The sequence below is a fragment of the Podarcis gaigeae genome (assembly GCF_964106915.1).
Source record: "Podarcis gaigeae genome assembly, chromosome: 9".
NCBI classification, from domain to species: domain Eukaryota; kingdom Metazoa; phylum Chordata; class Lepidosauria; order Squamata; family Lacertidae; genus Podarcis; species Podarcis gaigeae.
Genome location: NC_139685.1, coordinates 74,446,663 through 74,467,508, shown reverse-complemented (window position 1 = coordinate 74,467,508; position 20,846 = coordinate 74,446,663). Strand labels below are relative to the sequence as shown.

The following is a 20,846-nucleotide window of genomic DNA, read 5'->3' as shown; positions in this document are numbered from 1 at the left end:
AAAATGTCTTAGGTAATTTACCATCTCTGTTTTTTGAGTTTCTTAGTCGGTCCATTTCATTTGAAACCACATCATTCAGGTCTCCCATTAGTATAATTTTTTGGTCCATGTATTCAAATAACTTTTCTTCCAATGAGCTAAAAAATTCTGTTTTATTCCCATTAGGGGCATAAATCCCCACTATTATCAATACTTCGCCTTGCCAATTTATACGTACCGCAATTATTCTTCCTTCCTCATCCTTAAATAATTGGTGTGCCTCAATTTTGCTTTTAATATATAATACAACTCCCCTTTTTTTCTCTTTATCTGAGGAGATAAATTCGTTCCCTAACCTCTTATTAATCAGGATTTTTCTATGTTTCTTCGCCACATGCGTTTCTTGTAAACATGTGACATCCAGGTTCTTCTTTTTTAAGAAACGCTCAATTCCATTCCGTTTTTTCTTATCGTTCATCCCATTAACATTCCAACTACATAATTTTAATGTCATTTTTATTGAATTTAGTTTTTTGTTTTTTTGTTTTACCTAAAGTCTCTCTGGTTCTTCTCCTTCTTCGTCTTCTTCCTCTTCCTCTGTTTTCCTTTCGCTCCGTTCTTCCTCTTCTCCCAGCTCTGATTCCACCCTCGGACTTCTTCCGCCTTCAGCTCCTTTCGGCTCCTCCTCTCCTTGTTGGAGTTCTTTGTATCTTCTTGTGAACTTTCCTATTTCCTCGGGGCTTGTCAGTCTTCTTTTAACTCCTTTATAGAAGAAGGAAACACCCTCCGGGAATTCCCAACGAAAATCTATTCTATTTTTTTTAAGCAATTGCACCAGTGGTTTATATGGTTCTCTACGTTTCAGCAGTCTTATAGGAATGTCTTTAAATACAATTATGTAGTTCCCATCGATGTACAGTCTCTTCTCTCTATTCCTTTGTAAAATCAGGTTCCTCATCTCTTTATCTTTGAATGTAACTAAACAGTCGCCTGGAAGTTTCCTTACTTTACTTGCTTTAGTTTTCATTCTATATGCATTTAGTATTGTCCCTGCCACTTCCTCCTCTGCTAACTCCATCCACTGTGCTATTTCCTTTGTTAATCTTTCTTTTATATTTTCGTTTTGTAATTCCGGGACCTGTCTCATTCTTAAATTCACTTCCCTTTGTTTAAGTTCGTTCATCGCGATGAAGTCTTTTAGTTCTTCCTGGATTTTATGTAAATCTGCTATCTCATCTTTCATTTTTTCTTCTTCCCGTCTCATTTCTTTCATTTCCTGTTTGGTCTTTTTTAGCCCCTCATCCACTCTTTTTGATACCTCCTTAATCTGTCCTTTAAGTTCGCTCACTGTCTCTTCAATCTTTTTGTCCATTTTTCCAATTTTATTATCTACCTGCTCTAATTTTGTCTCCAAGTTTTTCTCACTTTGCTTTATTTCTGCAAACATCCTCAATATTTCTGTTCTAAATTCCGTTTCTTGTTTTGAGGCTTTCCTCTCTGTTGGGGTACCCCCCTCCGCCCCTTTTTTCTGGTTATATGACATTATCGCTAATCTTTATGTATCAAATATTCCACTAGTTTTTACCGGTCTATCCCTTCTTTCTATATTTTAGAGCTCTTATTCTTACTCAAAACCAACTCTTGGGGTAGACCAGATCCCCTGAGCCGATACCAGAATTAGTCACCACAGAAAATATATACAGATTCAAATAAGTGAACAGCAAATAACAGTAGCCGAAGCGGAACTACAATTATCAAATAACAAACCCAAAATATAAATGGATACGGTAATTGCCGACTTCGTTCACAGTTTCTCTCCACTTAGTTAACTTGGCTAATGTCCCTTCCCCCCCAAATCTCGAGGGGGGTAGGTTGCCCGTTGGTTGTCAGAGTGGTCAATTTGAGGTCTTCCTGCCCCTATTCGGGCTATTCCAATCGGTAGCTTGATGTCCGTGGACCTGATTTATGAACTTGTAAGACTATACAGTCCAAGTGGAGATAGGATATAATTGTGAGAAGCCGCTCTTAGGACTTCTAATCTGAGCTGAGTTTGGGTGCCGGATTATGTACCCTTAACGAAGAACGTTCATGTTAAACTGATCCAAGAGTTTAGTCCTGAAAGGTGGGTGGGTAAGATCTTTCCTGAGCTGATATCTTTCCTGAGCTGATATCTTTCACTAAGTCCGAAACCACGAGAGAGGAACAGCTGGGGTTTCTAAAGTTAATACTAAAGTTTTAAGTGTCCCAATGTGGTACTATGCACGCGCCTCAGTAGCGACCTATCTATTCAGTCTATTTCCAACTTCTCAAGCGGGGGTAGCGGGGATGAGAGCACAGCGGGGATATAGTGGGTGGGGGCGTGGGTACGTGGCCCCTCCAGCATCAGACCACAGTACTTTTTAATGCCCTATATCCCCACATTAAGCGTTTGGTTTTTTAAAGTCCTTTAATATGTCGTCTGGGGCGCTTCTCCTTGCCTCTCCCACTGAAAATGGCGTCAGAGCGTCTTCTCGCTGCTTTGCCTCTTCCCGGAAAAAATTTTAGCGACAGTCCTGTCTGTATTTCCAGTTAAACAAGTGCCCTACTGACTGGGCTTTCCTTCTATCACTCCTCTTTTCTGCTCCCTCTTAGTTTTCTCCCTTTAAAATAAAGGGGGTTTCTTTTTAGCTTTTTAACTTTAACTACCCGAGGGAGACGGATACAGTATCCGCTAGCGGTAACTTACTTTCTCTTTAGGCTCTGCTCGTAACACTGCGTCTTTTTTCAATGAAGTCAAAAACCAGCACTGAACTCGAACTTTCTCCCTTATTACTCGGAGACTTCCTTGTTGTTTACTATGTCCAATTCGTTTACGAATCCGAGTTTCATCGTTTTGAGAGCGGAGCGCTATCCCTTGCAGGCTCGGGGCTTTGCTAATTCGCCGTAAAACGCCGCTGTAATGGCTGCCCGACTGCCTACCGCCCGTTCCGTCGTACTCTTCGCCTTTTTCCAAAGACTACCTGACGACCAAACGAACAGCTGCCTGGCACTGCCGGGTACCTGGACCTCTGGACACCCTCCAGAGGCTTAACGGGGGGTTTTGGCGCCCTGAAAACCTCCGAATTCTGGCGAAAAAGCTGGGGTTTCCTCCACAGAAAGAACCCTCGCCTGCAGTCGGTTCCGTGCTCCACCGGAAGCCTGCACACGCATTTTCCACGCGCATTTGGCAGCTCTCCTGGAAACTGCTAGCGGCAGGTGTCCGCAACAATGCACCCCTATTCAGCGGCCGTTGCAACCCAAGTTCATTTCTGCAGTGGCCTCTTTTCGTGTCTGCAACGTGATTCAGCCAGTGGCGTAGTGCGGGGGTGCAGGGGGGGCCGGCCACACCGGGCGCAACATCTGGGGGTTAGGGAAATCCACGGGTTAGGGGGCGCAAATCCATGAGTTAGGGGGCGCAAATCCATGGGTTAGGGGGCGCAAATTACTTGCCTTGCCCCGGGTGCTGATAACCCATGCTACACCACTGGATTCAGCGGCTCGTAAGCCTGAATGAGAACTTGCCCTGTCGCTTGGAGGAAAGGGGTTTCATAAAAATCGCAGAATCTGTTCAGTTTCTGTTAATTGATTCTCATGAAAACTTACAGATTCTGGCTTCACACAATTAACTCAAGGCAGTGTCAATTTACTCTTGGCAGAAAGCCAAGGTCTGCTTGACCTAGAAACTACTTACTCTGATTGGTTAACGACCAGCACTCAACTCTGTTATCTAGGAATGCTAGCACAGTTTGTGTTGGGTGGGTGTGTTAGGAGTAGAAGTGCTGTGTATGGTTAAGAGAGAGAGAGAGAGAGAGAGAGAGAGAGAGAGAGAGAAAGGATTTATTTTGCTTTGTTTTGTATGCAGAAACTCTGCTGGTTTTATTTTTCCTTTTAATAAATCCTGTAAATAGTTATTCTGAGTCTAGCTGACTAGTCATTTCCACCTCAACTAGCTTCTTCACTGTGCAGGAAAACTCTGCTACGTTTGGGCTAAAGCCATTAGAGCTATGCCTGACACTTCAAAGTTCCAAGAGAATCGTTGGAAGGGACCCCAAGAGGCATCTAGTCCAGCCCCCTGCAATGCAGGAATTTCAAACCAGGGTTTCAAACCAGCCAACCACCTTGAGCAAAGGTTAAAAAGGCAACAAGAACATGTTTATAGAACTCAGCTGCCGCTTGATGCCTTGGCGATATAATTCTAACCCCGTGACTCCAATTATTAATTCAGTCTTACAAGCATATCAGGGTGCATGTTTTAAATTGAGACCCCTTTTAACAGCTGGAGTTAGTTCAAATGAAATGGTTTGACAAAGAATGTAGCACATTGAGGAAGAAGGTGAGGAAACAGATGCAAGAAGCTCATGCTTCTCCCAGAGGCCTAGTGCAAGGTGCTATGTGAAAACTTTGATGAGATTACACAAAAATTGCAGCCAAGAAAACTAATTTTCCTGCTGCCCTGAAACTAGCTGCAACGGGATGAATTCAGCTTATTTCTGGCATTTAGCTTCTAGTGAACTTTGGGAAGGAAAGCTTTGATAAACCTAGAGCTGCTTCAAACACAGGAAATCATAGAATTGTCGAGCTGGAAGGGACCCCAAGGGTCATCTAGTCCAACCCCCTGCAGGATTGAACCACCAACCTTCTGTTTAGCAGCCAGAAAGTCTTTAACAGCCACACAAACTCTTCTGACACACCTTTGGGCTTGGCAAATGAACAGTGGCAAGATTAGTACTGTACACTCATCAGACTGTACACACTGTACACCTAAGATTCACAGCCTAGGACCCTCATACCTACGGGTCCGCCTCTCCTGGTATGCCCCACGGAGGACCTTAAGGTCCATAAATAGCAACACCCTAGAGGTCCCGGGCCCTAAGGAAGTCAGATTAGCCTCAACCAGAGCCAGGGCCTTCTCAGTGATGGCTCCGGCCTGGTGGAACGCTCTGTCTCATGAGACCAGGGCCCCGCAGGATCTGATTTCTTTCCGCAGGGCCTGTAAGACAGAGTTGTTCTGCCTGGACTTCGGCTTGGAATCAACTTGATTCCCTTCCCCCCTTCTCTCTCTCTCCCCCCCCCCTTTTCTCCTCCTGTGATGGAACTCCTATTTGGGGACTTTCCTGGCTTTTTCTGGCCCATGTAGGACCAGTCTGGAAAGTTAGCCTTGGTGAAGACTTGACATTTTCATCCCTCCCCCCAAGTTTTTTATTTGAGTTTCCATTGTAATGAGGCTGTATTTTAATGTTTTAATGTTGTATTTTAATCTTGTTTTTAAGTTGTATTTCAATCAATTTGTTATAAAACCACAGAGCCTAGGACTTGCTGATCAGAAGGTCGGAGGTTCGAATCCCCGCGACGGGGGGGAGCTCCCGTTGCTCGGTCCCTGCTCCTGCCCACCTAGCAGTTCAAAAGCACGTCGAAGTGCAAGTAGATAAATAGGTACCATTCCGGTGGGAAGGTAAACAGCATTTCCGTGTGCTGCTCTGGTTCGCCAGAAGTGGCTTAGTCAGGCTGGCCACATGACCCGGAAGCTGTACACCGCCTTCCTCGGCTAATAAAGCGAGATGAGCGCCGCAACCCCAGAGTCGGCCACGACTGGACCCAATGGTCAGGGGTCCCTTTACCTTTACCCACCCTGAGCCCGGTCTTGGCTGGGGAGGGTGGGGTATAAATAAAATTTATTATTATTATTATTATTATTACTGGAAACGACACGGTCCTGGCTTTGCCATGTTGGGAATCAACTGCGGTTTTGTAAGAGAAAGGCTTCAATGGAGCCTTAGAAAAGGCTGAGCCCTGAGGCTTTGTGTCATCGGCTGTTCCTTACCTTGAAGCAGCAGCTCCCACAGGCTCTTCCAGGAAATGCTTTGGAGACCACAAAAAGTAAAAACCAGGACACCTCAAAAGTATTTTTATGCAATTACAATAACGCTAAGAAAACAGACGTTTTTACACCTTTGAAATCACGGATGTTACCGGGCAGCCCTAGGAGAACCCAGCTTCCAATCTGGGTTTTTACGTGGTGCTTGTTCAATACTCTGCTCTGAAATGACTTTGTAATCAGGACCCAAATTCCAGTGGGTGTGGATAGCTTAGTAGTGGTGAAAGGGACTTGCAAATCTGGGGTGCATGTTGATGCCTGGGATCCTTAACTCTCTCTCCTCCCCCCAAAAAGCCATATCACACTACTATCAAGGTTTGCACCCAAGGTGGTCTGGCTTAACCAGTTGACATATCTCCTCTTTTTCAGGGGTATCATTTCTGTCCGGGTGAATTTTTAAAATTTGCAAAAAATATCCGGGATTTGTTTGGTTCTCCCTTCCTGCTGGGCTGCCCTCTTCTGCTTCTCCTTTATCAACGTGATTGGGGGGGAAGAGGCACTTCCGGGTTGGCGCCTCCGGCAATGGCGGAGTTCCTCCGATCGGGAGGAATTTGCTCCGTGGAAAACAGGGTCTGACCGCCACGGGGAAGGCGGAGACCCACTAAAATCACAGGCGGGAGAAGCTTGTGAACGTGGGATTCGGCTGGCACGCTTTGCGCCTCCCCTGCTCGCGGGGAAACCCAGTTTTGGGGATCCGGAGCAACGTGGGGTGAGTGGCGCGGTGCTTCGAATTGATTGCTTTTTTCATGGAGTGAAGCCGCATTGCTGTTGCCGGAGAGCGCTGACTTTTTCCTGTGGACAATTTGACTTCAAACAACTACCCGTGAGTAGAACGGAAAATTGGATTTACAAACGTCTTAATTTGGTACCGAAACGGGAAGGTCTCAAACAGGAAGTCCACCTTCCCCTTTTGTAAATAGATTGAAGCAAAGAAGCTGCAAGCTAAGGTCTTGGAAAGCCTTATGTAAAGGATTAAACTTCCATCGATTGAAATCATTAAACCCCCCTTGGAAGCAGGAGAAGAGGGGGAAAATTTTGGATTGTGTAGCCTGCAGGAGAGAGTGATAAAAATTAAATTACCACTGCTCTGAACCTGGAAACGGGCTGCCAGTAGATTGACATTTGGGAGAGTTCATTGACAGTGAAGAGAACGTATGTTGACGGTTAGTTAAATAAGAGAAATATATTGTTTCCATTGTCCTCTTCTGCGTTTAAAAAGGAGGAAAAGTAACTGAAAATTGAAACTAACTTTACTTTTTGAACTGTGCTTGAAAGGATTGATACAAGTGGAGACTGTTTCCCTCTAGAGGGAGCTTTTGAAACTGTTACAAGAGTGGAGCTGGGGAATCTCCAGCTGCATGATAAGAACTGTGAGAATCAGGGATTGACCTTGGACCATTTAAGAATGTCGACAGAAGCCTTAGTGACTGCATTATGTAAGATAAGCTACTCGTTGGAACAACTTCACTAGAAGACGGATGTTTTGACTACTAAAATTGATAACTTGGGACAAAAAGTGAGCACCAATACAGAAATTATTCAGGATTTGGTACAGGAATTTACTTTAGCAGGACAAATTGTGGAAAAGGAGAAGGAGAAAGTTGTTGTTGTCGAACCTAAAGTAATACAAGTGGGAGCCTCAGCCTTACAGAGGCAAATTGAGGACTATAAATTGAGGCCTTTTATGATTGAAACTAGAAAAAGTCAGATTTTGAGGATCAGAGCCCGGCCTGGACTGGAAAAGGAAAGTTGGAAAGATCCCTCCATGCAGGGATTAACTGACTTTTGGGACATGGACTTGGGTCAGGAGGAGATTGGAGTTCTGGGGGCCTTTGGATTTGGAGGAATCTTGAAACATGCCCTGAAATACTTTATGGATCTTAGCTTTAACTATGGAAATTTGGCTGACCTGTCAAGAAGGAATAAAAGCATCGTTAGGTCGGAGTTTCCCCGAGATCTGCTCTTTAGCATCAAAGAATATGAAGAAGACCTGCAGAAGGGACGTGGAAAAGAGTTAAGAGCCGCGGACATAAGATCTCCAGGTTGATGGACTGTATGGAGTTGACGGAAGTGACTGGCAGAGTCTGAGACCGAGGAGAGGAGATGGTGGAAGAAGATTGGAAAATTTAAAGTTTATATATAGAAATATTGTAAAACTAATGATAGAAAAATGTTGGAATGAAATTTTGAAATGTTGGAATGAAATTTGGAATGTTGGAATGAAATTTTATGGCCTTAGTGGAAATGTTTTAAGGAGTTAAGCTTAAATAAGTATACTAGTTTTAATGGAAAATAAGATTAAAAATATGTTAAGACATTTATATGACAGAAAATAGAGAAAGAGGGAAAGGAATTGCTGAGACAACTAATAGAAGTAGAATACAACTAATAGAAGTAGAGTAGAACTAATAGAAGTAGAATACAAAAAGGGAGGTGAGAGGAGGTCGATGAAACAAGGGAATGAAAGATAAAATATGGAAAAGGTATGATGTATGTTTTTGTATTGTTGTGTTTAGTTTAATGTGTTAAGGTTGTGTTTTGTATAGTCTATATATTGTATTGTATTTTCTCTTATTTGTTTTTTTCTTGTCTTCTTTCTTCTTTTTCTTTTTTGTAAGTTTTAAAAGTAATAAATATTATTTTTTAAAAAATGATTGGGGGGAAGAGAGAAAAAGGAAGGTGTTATGAACCACTACTTAATAGAAGGCTTACTTCTGTGTGCATTGGGGAAGGGACGTGAATCAGCCAAGTATCTCTTTCTTGCCCGCTTATTGGATTTCGAGGTACCTGTTTTGCATCATCATCCTGTATATATATATATATATCACAGCTTCTATAGCCTACATATAGCAGGGGTGTTTAAAATGAGCATCATTATAGCCACCCGTAGTCAAAAGTAGAAGTCGGCAAATGTGTCCTCTTTTTTGCTCTTCAAAATATGGCAGCCCTAGCATAGAGCTAACCTATAATGAAACCCAGCCATTGTTGCCATTATTGACACTAGTATAACCAGTATAAACCAGGCTCCCACTGGGGTGGTCAATACAGATGACCATTCTCAGTCTGACCCTTATGTTTCCCTCCCCTTATGGTTTTGATTTATGGGCTACTTTTAAAATGAGGCTGCATTTTAAATTGCATTTTAAATTGGTTTCCCCCCCCCCCCTTATGTTTTTACTGTGATTTTACTGGTGTTAGCTGCCCTGAGCCCAGCTCTGGCTGGGGAGGGCGGAGTATAAATAAATTATTATTATTATTATTATTATTATTATTATTATTATTATTATTATTCAGCTGCACATGATAGGTGGCAAGAGTCTCTGTACTTCTTTGCCAAGACAAATGCCACTAAACTCTAGTGAGAGCTCTAGGGGGCTCTAAGTTCAAGTCAATGTTCTATACATCTGTTTGGGGAACAGATTGTTTGAAAGCTGAAAGTGGTTTGGGGAGAAGTTGGCTTCAGCTCAGGCCAGTGGTTCTCAAAGGGTGTGGCAGGAGAGGACAGCAAGGTGTGGCAATAAAATTCAGGGATGATCAAAGAAACATTTCAGTGTAGTATAGTTTAGTATCGAAATATATTTTTATTTGCAGAATATGAGAGCAAGAGCGATACTGAGGACAACACTGTTGTGAACAGGGATTTTCAACTTGGAGGAATATGAAAGATCAGAAAAGAAAAAAGGCTTCTTTGTGTTGATGTGGAGGTGAGTTTTTGTTTGGCTCAAATTAGGATTTAAATGAGATTACCTGGCACAAGCAAGCTCACACCTCTCACTGAGTTTGTATACGTGCTTAAGGTACATATGTAAGAGGCTCGTTTATAATTATATTTTGGGAATGGTTCATGTTCTTATGTAGCTGCATTGCTTCATACTTTCTGGATATCCAATGATCATATTATAAAGTAGTTGTGTTGTGTCATAAATCAAGCACTGCTAGTTGTTTCTTTTTGTTTTCCAATGTATTTCTTAGGATTAAAAAAAAATGATGTGCATGAGCAAATCTTTATTTTGAAAGTGTGGCCCAGAGAAAAAAGTTTGAGAGCCACTGGATTAAACCCTCATAAGGCCCATACAACAGAAGGCCAGCCAGTGTCTAAGAGCACACAGAGGTATTTGGGGTCTTGTTAGCCAGCACACTTGAAAATGAGATGATGGCAGAGCTAAACCAGTCAATATATCCTAATGAATGAGGGTTCAAACCCCAGGCCAAGTGGCTTTTCGTCCCGCCAGAACACACGCACCCACACCCCGGCCAATGTGATCCACGTTAACGTTGCTGTTAAAGAAATACGCAGGCCACTTAAAAAAAAAAGCATTTACTTAGTCAACAAAAAATAAATACAAGATATTAAGACATTCAGAATGAAGGCAGCATGGAGTTACAGCTACTGAAAATAAACAGAAGGGAAATGGCAACTTTTGCTCTGGCCTGCCTCAGCAGCCCTGATATATTCATGTGGCAGATCTGCAGGGTGGGGGAGCGGGGCAGAGGGGGGGCAGCATGTCATTTTTGGCACATAAGGGCTTTGCCCCTAAAGCTAAGACACCAACTGCGTGCACTCGCAGCAAAAAAAAACCCACAACGGCAGCGGATACTGTTTTAAGCAGCATACAGACACCACGCTCTGAGCAGCTGTACGGTTGCATCCCAGGCATGTGTTTGTTCTGGGCAGGAAGTGCCCTGGCAAGACTTTGCCCCAGAGGACTTGAGGGCACAAGTTGGCGATGCGAGGTGCACCATCGCACCTGGATTACGAGGGGCACACCGGACCAAGACCTCTTTTTTTAACACTGTCCCCCCTTGCTGCTTGGGGTTAAACAGGCGGTATATACTGCCATATACAAAGTCAGACCGCTTACTCTGGCTGGCAGCTACGCTCCAAGGTCCCACGTCTCGAACAGCTGGCATTCCTTTTAGTAGGAAATGCCAGGGTTGTTTCAGGGGCTTCATGAATGCCAATTGCAGGTCGTCCCCCCACCATCTCTTAATGCATGTAGCTGTTCTTCCAACAACCTACTTAGCCTTGTGTGCCACTTATGCACGTCCCTTTGAAAATCATGCCACCTCTGTGATAAACGTTCTGTTAGAAGAATGCCACGTGGAAGCTAACAGGCGTAGGGAACCTGTGGCTCCCTGTATGCTGGTTGCCCACTAGAGGTTTTGGGACTTCCAACTCCCACCAGACCCATCTCCAAGCCAGAGTCAGGGAGCAGGGTGCAAACTGCAGCCTTGCAACATCTGGAGAGCCACAGAGTTCTGCATCCCTCCTTTACATGGGCACCAAGCAGGGTGGGCACAGCTGCACTGACCGCCAACTTAAGATGGTGGCCTAAGGTCGCAATGCCTTAGGCCCCTGACCCTGATCACTTACATATATTTGCAAGAGCCTACAAAGCTCTCTTCAGTCCTGCAAGAAAGAAAATAAAGGAGACCAAGACCAATTATTGATGCTTGTCGGTTCTCCTACTTGTGCCAGCTGGGGAAAAGCCAGAAAAGGGATGAGATTGGCATCAGGCTGGCGACGTTGGACTCTCCCTCAAAATGGCTTTTGGGCAGCTAACTAGTAAGAGCTGCTAAGCAATGGGACCAAGAGTCCTAAAGCATACATGGTGCCTCAAAAGAATAAAAGGAACTTAAAAACAAAACCACCTCTTGCAAGCTGAGCACGTTCCAAAATAGCCAGAGACCAAGATCTGATGCGAGTCGGCAAATCCCAGTTGCATCAGAAGAAGCCAGCATGTTTAATGGGATGTGTCAAAACTGCATCACACACAGAGAAGGGGCAGAGTGAGCTGATCGCGTGTCTTTTACAACAAAAGTGGGCTACATACACCTTACAGAGCCAGGCACAAACACCTCCGGTCAGTGTTCAGGCAGATGGTTCATACTTTTACATCAGTTGGGTCCTCCCACTCCCACTTCCCTCTTTGCGGAGAATTTGCACCTCAAATGTACTATAAGATGTGGGTAACTCAGCCACCATCTAGTCTATTCTAGTGGCAGAAAGTGAAAGTGTGCTTGGTACTTTATATATATATTTTTGCAGATAGACAATAGGATACATCTACTATTTAAGCCATGTATGAATATTACACCAAATAACCCCGGACGTTTTTATATGGACTCAAGGGGCTGTGTTATTCACATGTTGTAATAAATTTGTGATTTGTAAAAAAAAATCTGTATAGTAATTTTTAAAACCCTCTCCCCCTTGCTTTGAGCTGGATAGTGTGTGGGTTGTGAACAGACTCACCTCCCAAAACTCTCTCTGCAACACTGGACTGCTTTGCCGTCTCTGCTTAGATTGATGGCACTCACAACTTCTGGCTTTTTGACAGCAACGAGCTATTAATTGGGCCATGCATGTTAAACACGCCCCGGCCTGCCATCTCCCTAATGTATAGTCATTCACGACGGCCTAAGTTGGTAGGGAAAATGTGGAATGCTTAAAACGATCTCAGATCCAGGCCACAAAAGCCACTCCTATCTATTTATTGTTGAAATTTATATCCTGCTTTCTGTTAAAAAAAATAAATGTTCACAGTGGCTAAGCACTCCACATGCTATGGCCAGGTGGGACTCCTAAGCAATAAAGGGGCGTTCAGCCCTGTGAAGACTGCAAGGGATCTCCTTAATTCTATTTCTAATGCCCAGCTATCTTGCCCCAAGTCAAGGATGCTCTTTATGATTATCCTACCCATCCCCTTGAAGGCGAAGGGATGGAGGTCACACTTTTCCCACAGAGGGGGGCTTGGTTGGTCCCTGGCAAACCAAATGTAAACCAATATGAGACAATACCCCAAGCATACCTCGATAGAGACCTGCTTCCACACAAAAATTGGGATGGGGGGGACAAGAGGCCAGACTGGTCAAGCTATTACCAAAAAATGGACACGGGAGCTGCATTTGCTGCAAATAAAGTCGATGGTTTTGCAAGGGGGCTCCTCTATTCCTATCCCTCCCCCATTTCTCCAAAGCTGAAGAAACCTGGGCCCAACCCAACAGGACCCTCTGCTGCGCAAACCCCACCGAAATGAATGGCCGGATGCTGCACAGCTTAATAGTGCTTTTTAACGGTGTTGCATTAACGGAAGAGCAACTTTCCCTTCCCAACGGCTATTCCAAACATCGGGATACTCCAGCTATAGGGGTTTGTTGCTTCAACAGCAGCCCTCAAACCCAGAACCCTGCAGGGCGGCCCAGTCTTCTAAGTTAGGGAGAGAAAAAACCCTGATCTTGAACAATGTACTTATAAACCACTGGCTTGTTTGTTTTCCTTTTAAAATAAAAGGCTGATATGCAGAATCTCTTTTGGTTTTTTAAAAGGCTTTACTCCCTCAAGGAAAAAAAAAAAGATTTACAAAACAAAAACAGCCTGCATCAACTCTCCAGGAGAGAGATTTGACAATATTAATCCAAATATCACGCTATTTAATTCCCCAATAAAACATTGGAAAAAAAGTGCCTACAATCTCTTTCTAACACTTTTGCTACATATAAAATCTCCAGCTAATAGGAATCTTATGGTACCAACCCTCTAAAACAGTTAAGATATATACACATTTTTTGGGGGGCAGGGGATATTAACAAACAGAATATTACAAAGTATTAAAGAAGGCAACTCTTCTGTTGGGTGATTTTCATCTTCACTTGAAGTTGGCGTAGTCTGAAAAGGCGTCAATATATTCCTGAACCACTTTGTAGCAGAATTCGTACTGTTCCTGGAGATTAGGCAGAAAAGAAAACGCTGAGTTGGTCACGGAATGAATCGTCACTCTTCAGAGATGCTGTGGTCCTAAGGGAACCTGTCTATTAATTACAGGATGACCAAAACCAAGTAGCCCAATGTCAAACGCTACCTTCAACAGACCATCTAGCTCAGGACCCTGTCTAGACCAGTGTTCTTCAACCCTGATTTGACAGATATTGCTGGACTGAAACTTGCATCATCCCTGAACACTGGCTAAGCTAGCTGGGGAGACGGAGACTGTAGTCTAACATCACCTGGTGGCCCAAGCTTGAGGGATGCTCAATCTGCCCTGACTGGCAGAAGCTCTGTGAGGTTTTTGACAGGTGTCCTCTCCAGCCCTACCTGGAAACGCCATGGGTTGGATCTGGGACCTTCTACATACAGTGCTCCCACATCACCATCACAATTCGATGTCCGCTGGCATGGACTGATCAGTGGATGGCTGGCAGCTGGAGGGTTTGACCTGGATGGTGTTTTGGTTCCTCCAGCTCTAAATTTTTGGATTTGAGCAGGAACGGCCATTTCCACAACCAGAAACTGACGCTGGCCAGAGCAAGAGGCACTCTAGCTCAGTGGCAGAGACCTGGGGTGTGTGTGTGTAAGAGGGCTTGTTGCATTCAGGCCCTGCTTATGGGTGCCCCTGTGGGCTATGGTCCCACCTGTGGGATCCTCTCTCTTTCTTATGGGCTAGAAAGTCTTCGTATCCCAGTTCCTTACGCAGGTACAAGAGAGAGAGGAAAGAGATGGGGCTCTGATGGGCGGGAGGGAATGACAGGAACAGCTCACACTTGCAGGAGGGAATCTCTTGCTGCTCCACCCACTCAGCCACCCAGCCTCACCCACCCACCCACTCCACAAACAGCAGCCCATGCCTACCAGTGTTTGGACCATGTGCGGCCTCTGTAACCTCAAACTCTTCACTGTCTGAAAGACATCTAGAATTCCTTCAGCCTTGACTCTCTCCAAAACAGTGCCCAACGCACAGAAGGTCCCTGTTCGGCCAGCTCCAGCACTGGGGGGGGGGGGGGGACAAAAGACAAAACAACAAGACACCTGTGAGTGACAAACACAGGCCTTCCTGTTGCCTGAACCGCTCCGCTGTCAAGCAGCTCTTTCTGACAGTAAGAGCTGTTGACGGGAGACTAGATCCCCCTTAGAATATGGTGGCCTCTCCTTCCTTGGAGGTTTTTAAGCAGAGATTGGATGGCCATCTGTCAGGGATGCTTCAAGCTGAGATTCCTGCATTGAAGTGGGGTTGGGCTAGATGACCCTCGGGTACCCTCCAACTCTACAATTATATGATGGAATAATAATAATAATTTATTATTTATACCCCGCCCATCTGGCTGGGTTTCCCCAGCCACTCTGGGTGGCTTCCAACTGAATATTAAAAACAAGACAGCATCAGACATTAAAAACTTCCCTAAACAGGGCCGCCTTCAGTTGTCTTTTAAAAGCAAAATAGTTGTTTATTGCCTTGACTTCTGCTGGGAGGGCGTTCCACAGGGTAGGCGCCACTACCAAGAAGGCCCTCTGCCTGGTTCCCCGTAACCTCACTTCTTGTAGTGAGGGAACCGCCAGTAGGCCATTGGCGCTGGACCTCAGTGTCTGGGCCGGATGATGGGGGTGGAGACGCTCCTTCAGGTATACAGGACTGAGGCCGTATACCCCATCTCCTGATCTGTGGCCCAAGGGAAATACTGGCACCAATCATAACAGTGGTTACTGTCTAACCAGGACCTCAATCCAATGCCTGGTACCCTTAGGAGGCGTTGTGGCAATGGCAGCAACTTCATGCAACGTACTCCTTGCCACTAAAGCGCCTCTTGGGTAGCATGTTTTGCCAATTCTTGCTGCCCAGAAATCTCGCAGCCCGTTTGATTACCTGCAGTGCACAGTAATGGGGTGGTTTCCGGACTGTTGCTGCTGCTTCTGCACAGCTGCAATGATGTTGATCATTCCTTTTCCATCAGTGGGGATGCCCACCTCCGGCCAGCCGTGGAAGTGGAACTGTCTGATCTGCCGGGTTTTGTTTTCCTGGTCAGGAAAAAGAAAAGAAAAGAGAAAATCTCAGAAAAGCCTGAATCTGAATTCAGGCAGACTCGGGGATGGGGGTTCCTCTGTAACCTCTGGAAACTGTCAAGTAGGCAAGCAATAGCAAGCTTGCTCTACTCGCTTTGCTAACCACATTCTTCACGGAGCTGCTGCCTGGTGAATAATATTTTTGGAGGACTGCTAGCATCCTGAGATGCATTTGCAGGAGGAATTAAAAGTTATCTCTCCAAGTATAAAAATCGGGGATACAGCAAGAAAAGCACGTGCCCTTAACCAGGCTACCACTCCTAGGACAGAGCTCTCCAAACTTTTCATGTTGGTGACATGCTTTTTGGACATGAATCATTTCACAACACAGTAATTCAGTCTTACTAGCAAACCAGAGGATAAGCTAACCCCCTTCCAGCAAAGGAAGCGTTTGCACATACGCCGACACACTAACGTGTTGCGGGTACACAGTTAGAAAAACTCAGTCCTAGGAGCTAACAAAAGGGATTGTTGTTGTTTTTTTATACATTTCACTAATTTTACAATCATTTGGGCATTTCAAAACTTGACTTCCTCCCCCCCCTTTCTGCTGTTCCTTAAATTTTATTTTTAATATCTTCTGCATATCCAAATCAACTTAATTTGCTCATTTATTCATCTACTTTCAATAGATACTCCTATGAAACCGCTGGTTGTTACAATAATCCTGCCAATGTTCTTATCGGTTTACAATTTATCTGTAAGCATTCAATAAACCATTTCCATTCTTTTATAAAAAGTTTGTTATCTTGATTTCTTATTCTTCCGGTAAGTTTCGCCATTTCTGCATATTCCATAAGTTTTTGAATCCCTTCTTCCTTTGCTGGGACTTTTGCTTCTTTCCATTTTGGGGCAAGTAACATTCTTGCCGCTGAGCAAAAGGGATTGTTGATAGCAAAGGACTACGAGGGAAACCTTGGCTCCCATAAGACAAAGAAGCATTCTGCATTAAGTGGAGATGGAGTGATACAAAGGCTTTCCCCGTGAGACACAAGATTTACCCACCCGGGAAGAATGGCAGATGAAGTTGATGGACTATATGGAACTGGCGGAAATGATTGGCAGAATCCGAGACGAGGGAGAAGAGTCGGTAGAGGAAGATTGGAAGAAATTTAAAGACTATTTACAGAAACACTGTAAAATTAAGGAATGCTAGAAGGATGCTGGAATGAAGTTATGTGGTTTTAGCAGTAATGTTATAAAGGGGTATGTAAAAATGGATTGTTAACAGGTGAAAATGTAAAGTCACAATATATTAAGATAAAATATCAAGATAAAAGCAAAAATGGTAAGGACTTGCTGAAACAACTATTGAACTAGAATACAAAAAAGGGAGGTGTGAGGAGGTCAGGGAAACAAGCAAATGAAAGGCAAGACATGGAAAGACTGATTTGTTTTTAATTGTCTTTATTTTTCTGTACTTTGTATTTTTTGCCTCTTTTTTCTTTCTTTTCTTTTTTCTTTTCATTTTTGTAACTTTTTTGAAACTTTAATAAATATCATTTTAAAAAAACAACAACAAAGGCTTCCCCGTGACTATTTTGCATCTCTGGAGTGGGCAATAAACAGTCACCGTTTCCCATTAACACTCGTAGAAGGAGAAGTATAGGACCTGGGAAGTCAAGAGTCACCATCACTTCTCCCAGAATGCACAAGTTGCCCCAGCACCTACCCTGGTATTTGATACTAGCAGGTCCCGGACTGTGTAACTCTCACATTCCTCCTCTTTCTTCAACTCCACGGTTATATCTCCATAGGACACAGAGCCGTCAGAAGGCCAATACTGGGCACATTTCTCCTGAGCAGTCAGAAAGCAGGCAAGACAACAAGGGGAAAGCAGTTAGATAGACAACATAAGGATCCATGAGAATCCTTCGGAAAAACAATCTCTCAAAGGACCTGCTGATGGCATTTTACCATTGTACTGTGGAGAGTGTATTAACTTATGGTCTGAGTGTGTGGTTTGGGAGCTGCACGGTCAAGGGAAAAAACAATGCTGTCCAGGGTTGTAAAGACTGCGGAGAGAATAACTGGGTGCCCTCTTCCCACCTTGGATCAAATCTATGCTTCCAGGTGCCATAAGCAAGCTGCAGAGATAGCGCAGGATAGTGCATACCCCGGAAATGATCTCTTTCAGCTTCTGCCTTCTGGAAGAAGGTAAAGGTAAAGGTAAAGGTACCCCTGCCCGTACGGGCCAGTCTTGACAGACTCTGGGGTTGTGCGCCCATCTCACTCAAGAGGCCAGGGGCCAGCGCTGTCCGGAGACACTTCCGGGTCACGTGGCCAGCATGACAAAGCTGCATCTGGCGAGCCAGAGCCGCACACGGAAACGCCGTTTACCTTCCCGCTGGTAAGCGGTCCCTATTTATCTACTTGCACCCGGAGGTGCTTTCGAACTGCTAGGTTGGCAGGCGCTGGGACCGAGCAGCGGGAGCGCACCCCGCCGCAGGGATTCGAACCGCCGACCTTTCGATCGGCAAGTCCTAGGCGCTGAGGCTTTAACCCACAGTGCCACCTGCGTCCCTGGAAGAAGGTACAGGGTTATAAAGACTAGGACTAGCCACCTGAGAAACAGTTTCCATCCAAATGCGATTTTGGTTTTAAACGCAGTGCGAGGTAGTCTCTATGGGAGTATATTGTATTTAAAAATGGGGTATCCGAGTTTTTAGGGGGCTAACCAGGCTGGGATAGCAAGCTTGTTGGTTTTGAATGTCTTATGTAGATTTTTTTTTCCAGTTTTGTTGTTCTGTATGGGACAATGACAATAAAGATTATCGTATCGTATCCTCTAGAAGACCAAGCGTGAGTTCCTCCCTGGCCTCCTTTCTGCCTCCCCCCCCCCCCCCAGTTTTTCTCAGGAAGGGGAACATGTGACAGCTCTGAGGAAGGCAATGGTCCTTTATAAAAAGGGCAGCCTGGGACATATATCACAATGCTGAGAATTCTGAACACAAAGGTATGGGGACAGGGACCAAGCCTGCATAGGTCTTCTTGCTAGATGCAGTGCTTACCTCATTTATCCTCTTGCTGGCTGAAAAGACATGACGAACTGATGAATCTGCCTCATGCCCTGCCGGACTACTGCACTGCCTACCCGAGAAGCAGCTCTCCAAGGTCTCAGGCAGAAGTCTGTCTTAGACCCGCTACCTGGGATCCTTTTAAGGTACAGGTGACGGGGACCAAACACGAGGCCTTTCACAACCACAGCGTGTGCTCTGTCACACTCCACAAAGGGTACAGGGCTCTACAGTTTCTCCCAATGGTTGCGTGGCGGGAAAGACTGAAGCCCATTCAAGGATTCAGCATCTTTGACGCTGAGCAATAATGCAATTATTACTGCAATGCGTTAAGACAGTTAGGAAGCTTTAGCTGGTGCAGAATTTGGTGGCCAGGTTGCTCATTGGGGCAAGACGGTTTGAGCATCTCACACCGATCCTGGCCCGATTGCACTGCCAATTAGTTTCCAGGCCCATTTCAAAGTCTTGGTTATAAACTATAAAGCCTTAAATGGCTCAGGACTGCAATATCTCAAGGACCCAGACTCTGTGTTCATCACCTGAAGCCCTTCTTCGTGTGCCTCCTACATGTGCGGTCCAGAGGGTGGCAACACAAGAACAGGGCCTTCTCTGCAGTGGCTCCCTGTCTGTGGAATGCTCTCCCCAGGGAGTTTGCCTGGCGCCTTCATTATATATTTTTATGCGCCAGGTGAAAAGGTTCTTCTTCAACTAGGCCTTGGGATGATTAATATTCTATAGCCTTTTAAATGTTTCTGTGGGAAGCGGGGGATTATTATTTTCCTGCTTGGGTTACGCTTATTTACTTGTTTTTATCCTGTATTTTATTCTGTGAACCACCCTGAGATCTTATGTTGAAGGGCAGTATATAAATCGAATAAATAAATAAAACTGTCAGAGTTAAAGGTTTTTTTTTTTAAAAAAAAAAACCAAATGGGAGCTATGCTCAGACTTCAGTGTACAATGCAACACTTTGTACTCTGTAGTGCAATTTATCCAGACAGAGGAAGACCAGGGGCATATATATATGCACTAAGCAGCTCAAAGTGGTTTGTATATGGTTGGCCAAAAGCAGGCTTAGAGGACCAGGCACATTGAAGTTTCTGCATCAGAACTGCACCACATGCCTTCAAGCTCCCTGGAGACAATTCTTGCCCACTTCCCATTTGGCTCACCTGACCCCTTTCTTCCAGCTCAGTCAACATGACAATGGAGCAGGACTTCCACTCCCAGATCATCCTCCAGAAGTCCTCTGTCGTGTGCTGGAGAGGGCCTTGGCTGGCTATGTAGGAATCCTTTTGGCGATAGCCCTGGAATGTTAAGACAGTGTGGTGTAGTGGTTAAGAGCGGTAGACTCGTAATCTGGTGAACTGGGTTCGCGTCTCCACTCCTCCACATGCAGCTGCTGGGTGACCTTGGGCTAGTCACACTTCTCTGAAGTCTCTCAGCCCCACTCACCTCACGGAGTGGTTGTTGTGGGGGAGGAAGGGAATGGGGGAGGAAGGGAAAGGAGAATGTTAGCTGCTTTGAGATTCCTTTGGGTAGTGATAAAGCGGGATATCAAATCTCAAACTCTTCCCAAAGGCAAGAACAGGTACGTGGCTCCAGTAATATCTAACAACCCTCTATCTATCTATCTATCTATCTATCTATCTATCTATTCTCTCTTTCTTCCTCCCTCCATTCAAGAAGAGGACACAGAGAGAAAGGAGCTTAGCCACTGGAATGTGCCCAGCAAAGGCAGGAAATTGAATTCCCAGGTAAAAGGCCTACCAGTCATGAAGGTTAAATGAGGCGAGTGCTGATGCAGTTCTCTGCTTAACATTGACACAGACTGACACCACAATACAGAAGACCACACTACGGTAATTAACGCAAGCTTAGTCAATCTAGAATGACCATGGTTCTGTTTTCCTACAACAATTATGGATTAGACTCTCCATCCCTCCTACGCCTTTGCTGCTCTTTGAAAGCCATCCTGGTTGCAGGAATGTAATGCACGTAATTGATTCCTTTGAATTCTGGTGCTGGAGGAGACTCTTGAGAGTCCCATGGACTGCAAGAAGATCAAACGTATCCATTCTTAAGGAAATCAGCCCTGAGTGCTCACTGGAAAGACAGATCC

General features: G+C 44.7%; 1 protein-coding gene across 3 annotated transcripts in view; it reads right to left on the bottom strand.

Annotated features, from left to right (window-relative positions):
* Nucleotides 1–10,174: 10,174 nt before the first annotated feature.
* The window catches only part of PTPRA (protein tyrosine phosphatase receptor type A), a 140,203-nt gene continuing 129,531 nt past the window's right edge, over nucleotides 10,175–20,846 (bottom strand). For all 3 annotated transcript variants that reach the window (XM_083756476.1, XM_083756477.1, XM_083756478.1), the window contains 5 exons: nucleotides 19,897–20,031; nucleotides 17,380–17,505; nucleotides 15,511–15,662; nucleotides 14,502–14,637; nucleotides 10,175–13,596 (listed from right to left, as the gene is read on the bottom strand). In XM_083756476.1, coding sequence (XP_083612602.1) covers nucleotides 13,522–13,596; nucleotides 14,502–14,637; nucleotides 15,511–15,662; nucleotides 17,380–17,505; nucleotides 19,897–20,031 — 624 coding nt within the window. In that variant the 3' untranslated portion in view covers nucleotides 10,175–13,521. The remainder of the gene's footprint in view (nucleotides 13,597–14,501; nucleotides 14,638–15,510; nucleotides 15,663–17,379; nucleotides 17,506–19,896; nucleotides 20,032–20,846) is intronic.